The sequence below is a fragment of the Caenorhabditis remanei genome, chromosome II, assembly GCF_010183535.1.
Source record: "Caenorhabditis remanei strain PX506 chromosome II, whole genome shotgun sequence".
In the NCBI taxonomy this organism is placed as follows: domain Eukaryota; kingdom Metazoa; phylum Nematoda; class Chromadorea; order Rhabditida; family Rhabditidae; genus Caenorhabditis; species Caenorhabditis remanei.
In genome coordinates, this window is record NC_071329.1 from 15,340,394 (window position 1) to 15,347,160 (window position 6,767).

Genomic DNA, 6,767 nt, shown 5'->3' on the forward strand with positions numbered 1-6,767 from the left:
AAGTCTGAAAGAAATAATTATAGGGTGTCGAATAAGGGTATTACAGGAGCCTGTGGGCTCTTTCTATCTTTTCCTCAAACAATTTGCCCTGCCCTGATCATATCCAATCTCATTTCCAGAACCCCCTCAACCAACTCTCTGCTATAAAACTCCAAACGGATGACGTTCATCATGAAGGCATACATCATGATTGTACAGTACTACAGGTTTCAGATAAAATAAGAAATATTGAGCACATGTCCCGTCGTGAGTGATTGACACAGGGGATACATTGTTAGTTCGGTTTGTGGATAAAAAGTAGGACTTTATTTTAATAGTTGATCGTCCTTTGCATAAACTCCAACGATGTTTTCACCAAAGATGGGCCGTATGAAAACCTTTAAATTGAACAAAGTTACAGTGTCTCAAAGTAACCCAATCAAAAAATTTTGAAAAAAATGAAAAATGTTTGTCATTCGTTGGAAACGAGTTTGTTGCCACTAAAACATATAATGTTGTTCAAGTCTCGGTAAGGCCCATCTTTGGTAAAAACATCGTTGAGATTCTCGCATTTCACTCAGGGTCATTCCCTTGTCAGTTCATTAAGTCGTCCGAAAGCAAAATTTATAAAACAAGTGTCTACAAATTGAAAAGTACAATTATAGTGAAACTATAAAGAAATTTTCATATTTTTCAAGGGCTGGGCCGTGCCGGACTTTTTATTCAAAACTTCCGGCCCGGCCCGTGATTTGACAAGTATGGAATTTCCCTCCCCCCCCCCCATTACAGTTAATATTTGAAGTTAAAAAAATTATCAGACCTCCAACTTAAAATCTAATCTTTTTTAATTAATCTTCTATCCGTTACAAATCTAATATACCACCTTCCAAAAAATCTGTTTCTCTTGCTCGTCTTCGCTCTTCCCAAATCCTCAAATCCTTCAAATCTAATAATCCGGCATTTTACTCTTTTCTATTCAAAACATATGTTCTTCCTATTCTTGAATACGCTTCTGTCATTTTCTGTCTTGCCCCCTCCTCACCTCTCTCTAGACTTCTGGAATCCACTTTACGAGTTTACTCTAGGAAAACTCTCCAACGATGTAATATCTCTTTTTCGTCCTACTCACATCGTCTTGAACTCCTCTCAGTCCACTCTATAAGACACCGTAGACTGAAAGCTCAATTACTCCTTCTTTACAAATTTATTGCTGGCGCATCTCATTTCCCAAACCTCAATTCCTTTATCAGACTGTCAAGTTCTCCTCGAAGACCCATGACCCTCATTAATCTCTCCCCCCTGTCCGATAACTTTTTCTCTTTTATTCTCCCCATTTGGAATGCCATTGTTGCCAATGTTAATAGTTTCCTCTCACCCACCCAGTTTGAATCTTTCCTTGACACTGCCATCACCCGGTTTTAATTATGTACTTTTCCTGGTCTTTTCGTATAATATAGTTCTTTCTCTTTTCCTTTTTTTTTTTGGTCTTTGTTACGGTTTTCTCTTCCCCCTTGCCATTATGTCTGTATTTTCTACCTTTTTCTTCCTTATTCCCTCGATTCTTTATTTCATGTCCCCCTCTTTTTCTTAACTCGAAACTGTCTCGTGAGGGACCGTTTCCAGTCTTTTTGTATCTATATTTTTCTCCTTTCGTCCCAATAAAATAAATCTCTTCCTCTCTCTGTTACTTCAAATCAAGCACAGAATGTGTGACCACTCTTGAGGCCGCCTTCAAATCTTCGATTCAACCTCCAAACAACCTATCAAGCTACATATCTACCGTATATTACCTCTCTATCTACACATAGTCTCCTTATTCCAATCTTTCTCATCTTCAATCTGCTCTCATTTTGAACTGAATTAGAACAGGTTCTTTTTTTTTGACTCGTCAAGTTCTCCCCTTTGTATCCGATTTTTTCGTATGTTGTGAGTAGTATAGACCAAAGAAAATATAAAAACATTGGAATCCATCACGTAATGGAGATCAGATTCTTCTTGATCATGTTAATAATCATCTTTTTGAAATCAAGCTACATCTATTTCTCTTGGCGAGTTGATGGTGTAGATTTATAGTGGAGATTTCAGGAGGTACGGGTACACATCGTTTTCTTTGTTTATTTCTTAATTGGGACAAAGCCAATTGGGTATCTATAGGGTAAATTATCAACTTAGTCAAGTATTTCAATAATACAATAAGCCGTGTCCAGCACTATTCGAGGTACAGTACCGTGCAGTAAGATATACAATTTGGTCTGTGCCAGTTGAAAATGACCAACTTTGAGATGTTGTTACGGTATCACAGATGGTCCTGCAAAGTAAACTATGTATAAACCATACAGAACAAAAGTAGAGCTGTATTTTTGTAGTTGACCATTTTTTTTTGTACGGACACTCCCTAGAGAGTTATGGTCATTTTAAGCAGACAGCATAAAAATCGCACTATTTTGCACTGAAATGCCCTGATTTGAGGGGGAAATTTTTTGTCGATATATAAAAATGAAGCTCTTTTATTGTTCTGTATAGTTTATACATCATTTCTTCTGTGGAACAATCAGTGATACCGTAACACGGTACTGTACATAGATACACTACCCTATTCACTTTGTCTCAATGAAAAAATAAACGAAAAAAACGATGTGTAACAGTATCTCCAGAGATCTTCAGTATACATGTTTTTTTCGTATTTACTAGTCTACAGACGAATTCCTCGCGTATTGGAGAACGGATGTATTGGATGTATCTATGTCTTGAACATCTTCATCAGATTAAGTTTTTGAATTCAGGCTACAAATATTTGTCTCGGCGAGTTGGCGGTGTACATGTATACCGACGATCTCAGGAGATACTGTTACACATCGTTTTATTCGTTTATTTTTTTCTTTGAGACAAAGTGAATCGGGTACCATATTGGGTAATTGGGTACTATAGGGTTTATACATAAGTTACTTTGTGGGACAATCCGGGATACTGCAACACCCTCTCAAAGTTGGTCATTTTCAACTGATAAAGGCCAAATTGTATAACTTACTGCACGGTACTGTATGTAGCAACTCTTTCAAAATACAGTAAGCCGTGTCCAGCAATATCCGAGGTATGATTGTCTCCAATTCCACAAACCCTACACTCTATGAATTCTTTGTTGAAAATTAAATCATTTCTCAAAATGCAAAAACTCAAGGTTTTTCTTATAGCGTATATTCTTTTCTGTCACTGCAACATTCTATCAGAAAACCAAAAAGTTCTTGAAAACGCGCCGACGTCACGCCATCTAGTCCACTCCACCACGTCTTTCCTTTTCGCCTATCCGCCTAGTCAAACCGACTGTCTTCAATATTGATGGGTGTCTAATTCGACCCGGGTGTTTCGATCTCGAATAGGATAACATCTACAAAATCGGGTAGAACCCAAAATTCGAAACATTCGAAAGATCTGTTTCAATCACGAAGCGTCTTTATGAAGAAAGGTCAACATGTTGGATAGATGTTGAGTACTGAAACTTCAATTTATAGGGATAAATAGTGAATAAAAACATGCGAGACTATTTATTGGAAAACTCAAGAACATTGAAAATAAGAATGTACTATAAAATTAAAAGTTACAGTGGAAAAGATTTATATTGTACCGGGAACGAGTTATTGTTATATAGTTATTGTCATATAAAATTGGACTGGTGTCATTCTATGCAGTCTTTGATATTGAGATTACTGTATAGTTGCGAAACGTCTTGGTAGACACTCTGCAATAATTTTTTTCAAACGAAATAACTCCTATTACTCAATTGCTAAACTTACAAACATCGGACCAAGTAATAATGTTATGTCCGCGATTCTTGATGCTATTTCAAATTGTTCCAGATTTTTAGTAGACTGAAATAAAAAATTAGGCACTAAAAAACTTGAATATCATTAAAAAACTGAAATTATGCTGATTTCAAATATATATATATATATATATATATTCAGTTTTTGCCATTGAGGTCTGGGATTCGAAAAACATTTGGTCAAAGTTTGGACGATTGACAACTTGAAAAATATCGGCAGCGTGGTGGGTTTGACATCATGTTTCTCGAATCCTAGGCCTCGAGGACAAAAACTGATTATATATTTGAAATCAGCGTTTTATCATCTTTCCAATGGTACAGGTCACATCCTATACAGTCAATCGGTAGTAAGAGAGCATTGCTACTTACCTGATAATAATGTGCCAACGCACTGGTCACTGCCAAATAATGCTCATTTGCCACTGCCTTCATAGCTGGAGAAGAATCAAGTAGTCCAAGTTTCCAGATGCAGAATGCTTTGAGAGCTGAATATTCATAAAGGTCAGGTTTCAGACGAGCCAGTCCAGAAGTGACAGTTGATTGAAAATGGCGGTTAAAGCGCAAGAATTCACTGGAAAAGATGATGTTGAAAAAAGTTGAGAAAACTCTTTTACATACGTACAGGACCGCTCAAAAAGTTAGGCTGTTTGGAGTGAAAAAACTTTGACAGTGTAATTGACAATTTTTTTGTAAAAACACTATCTTGAAAGTTACAAGTGGTCAAAGTGAAAAGTTCAAAAATTTTGCTTAGTCGATTTCTGGAAGAAATTACTTTGATCACGTGTAACTTTCAAGATAGTGTCCCTAGAAAAACATGGTCAACAATAAAAATGATGTGCTATCTTTGCTCTGTCCAACCCATACAAAATAAAATTTGTCGAACAATCAGGTAACACCGAAATACACTGTCAAAGTTGGTCATTTTCCACTGAAAATAGGCAAAGTTGATACCCTTTCCGACGGTACTGTATCATGTCAAACTCACTCCTTGGTTTTTTCTCTCCCACTCTTTTTCTCCTCAGCTTCATAATTACTGACTGACATTAATGCAGAATCTAACCAAATACTAACAAAGGAGCAATGTTGGAACATCAAGTCCAAGTCACTTCTCTCCAATAAATCAGTTCCAGGACAAACCAAACATAACTCCATAGCGATTTGGTCGGTCAGTTTCTTGGTTAGGAGGAATTGCTCGAGGGCGTCCTGAAAACAAGACGGTATTGGTAGGTCACTTTCAGAATATTTTTGAAAAAAAAACCTGTGGCGATGTACTCGATGAGCCTTGCAGTCTTCTATCCATAGCTCGTTTTGTTTGACCTACGTAAAACATAAGAACTTCCGGATAACTCATTTTCAGAGTTTTGCTGATTCCTGTGGTGGAACTGGTGGGTTGACTGGAATCAGCGTTTCTCACGACTTCCATTCTGGCTACTGTAACGGAACTACATATTGGAACACGTAATTCGAACTCACATTCTTTTTGCATACCCAATTCAAGACACTTTTCGAAATGACAAGATTTGCACTTGAAATCTGGAAAATGTAACTTCGGGTAAAAAACTAAAATTCCAAGGGGTCCGCAACGAAACGATTTGATTTTTTCCGAGTCGCGTTGCGTGCGCGTCGCGGTTAATACTGAAAAATACGACAAATAAAAGTAAAAATTGAATTTGGCACCGTGCCAACAATTGTGCGACGGAGCGCGTTTCCGCGACCTTAAGCCTCACACTTCTGTGCTAACAGAAAACACATGACATAAAACATCACTGTGAAACGAAGCTCCGCCCATTGTTCGCGGTCTCTCGGACTAAAGGAGAAAAGGCGTGATCAAAAACGGAGATTGAGGACACTTCTATTTTTAATTCAAACGCCCCCATTTATTCTTTTTGGACCATATTTTGATGACTCACCGGAAGTTGAAGTTATGGGGCAGTTGTTGGATTTTTGGCACTGATAGGTAAGATTGAATAAAGTTGTCCGTTGAAAGAAGGAAGAACACAACTGACAAATTGTGGAACCAAAATGAGAGTCGATGTTGTCAGATGAATCACAGACAAGGCAGTGGGGAGAATCTGAAATTGAAATGAAACGGTCCGTCGATGCAGCTTTCGACTTTTATTCCTTAAATTCTACATCTTTTGGTTAAAAAATCACTTGATTATCTTGAAAAATCAAAAGGTTACAGATTTTCGAAACATTTCGAAAGTCTCAAAAATTTAAATTAACTGCAACTTGGTCAGTTTTGCTCCATCTTCAAAATTCTTTTCAGCTTCTGAATATACGCTTTACCTTTTTTACGTTAGACCTTTCAAATGAGTCTAATCACAACTAGACTTGAAAAAAATTAGGTCTCACCACGAAAACTACAGTAACCCGAGTTTAAACATGTCTGGGAGGATATGAAAGGAAGTTCAGGCAAGACCTAGGAACTCCAACGGCATTTGTTTTAGCGCTGTCGTTGAATTAAAGATGCACAATTGTCCGAAACCAAACTGACATGTAAATATGTATGATCATACCAAATAACTAAAATATAAATTCACTCACTTTTATTATTCTCTGAAACAGTAGTAGTCATTCCTAGCATCAATATCAGGGAAGTTTCCTTGAAGCAACTAATTCATGACTCCTCTCCCGTTGCTTCTCTCTTTTATACCGAAACATTTTTTTCCGATTTTTATGGTTTTCGATCGGTTAGTAGGTGTCACCATTCCACAAAAAAGAGCTGCGATTTTAAAAGTCGCTATCTGATTTGTAAGTGCCTGGTTGTGTGATGTTCCGATGGAGTGGGCGGCGACACGATCTTTTGGTTTTTAGTGGGTGGGTTACGGTATTTAGGATCGCTTGTTGTCGGAGTGTGCGAATTAGTTTTGGTGGGATTGGTTGTGTGGACAGTCAAATTAGTTGAAAGATAAAAAATAGAGTATAGAATGAAACTCATTTGACGAGGTTTTGATTCTCTCACAAA

At 37.3% G+C, this 6,767-nt stretch overlaps 1 protein-coding gene across 1 annotated transcript; it reads right to left on the bottom strand.

Moving 5' to 3' along the window:
- Positions 1-3,652: 3,652 nt before the first annotated feature.
- Positions 3,653-5,222, bottom strand: GCK72_007138 (uncharacterized protein; the record flags this gene model as incomplete). The annotated part of the gene is made up of 5 exons (XM_003099876.2): positions 3,653-3,715; positions 3,771-3,845; positions 4,169-4,370; positions 4,785-5,002; positions 5,058-5,222. 5 exons carry the CDS (start codon positions 5,220-5,222, stop codon positions 3,653-3,655), a joined length of 723 nt encoding a protein of 240 aa, XP_003099924.2.
- Between the last annotated feature and the right edge of the window lie 1,545 nt (positions 5,223-6,767).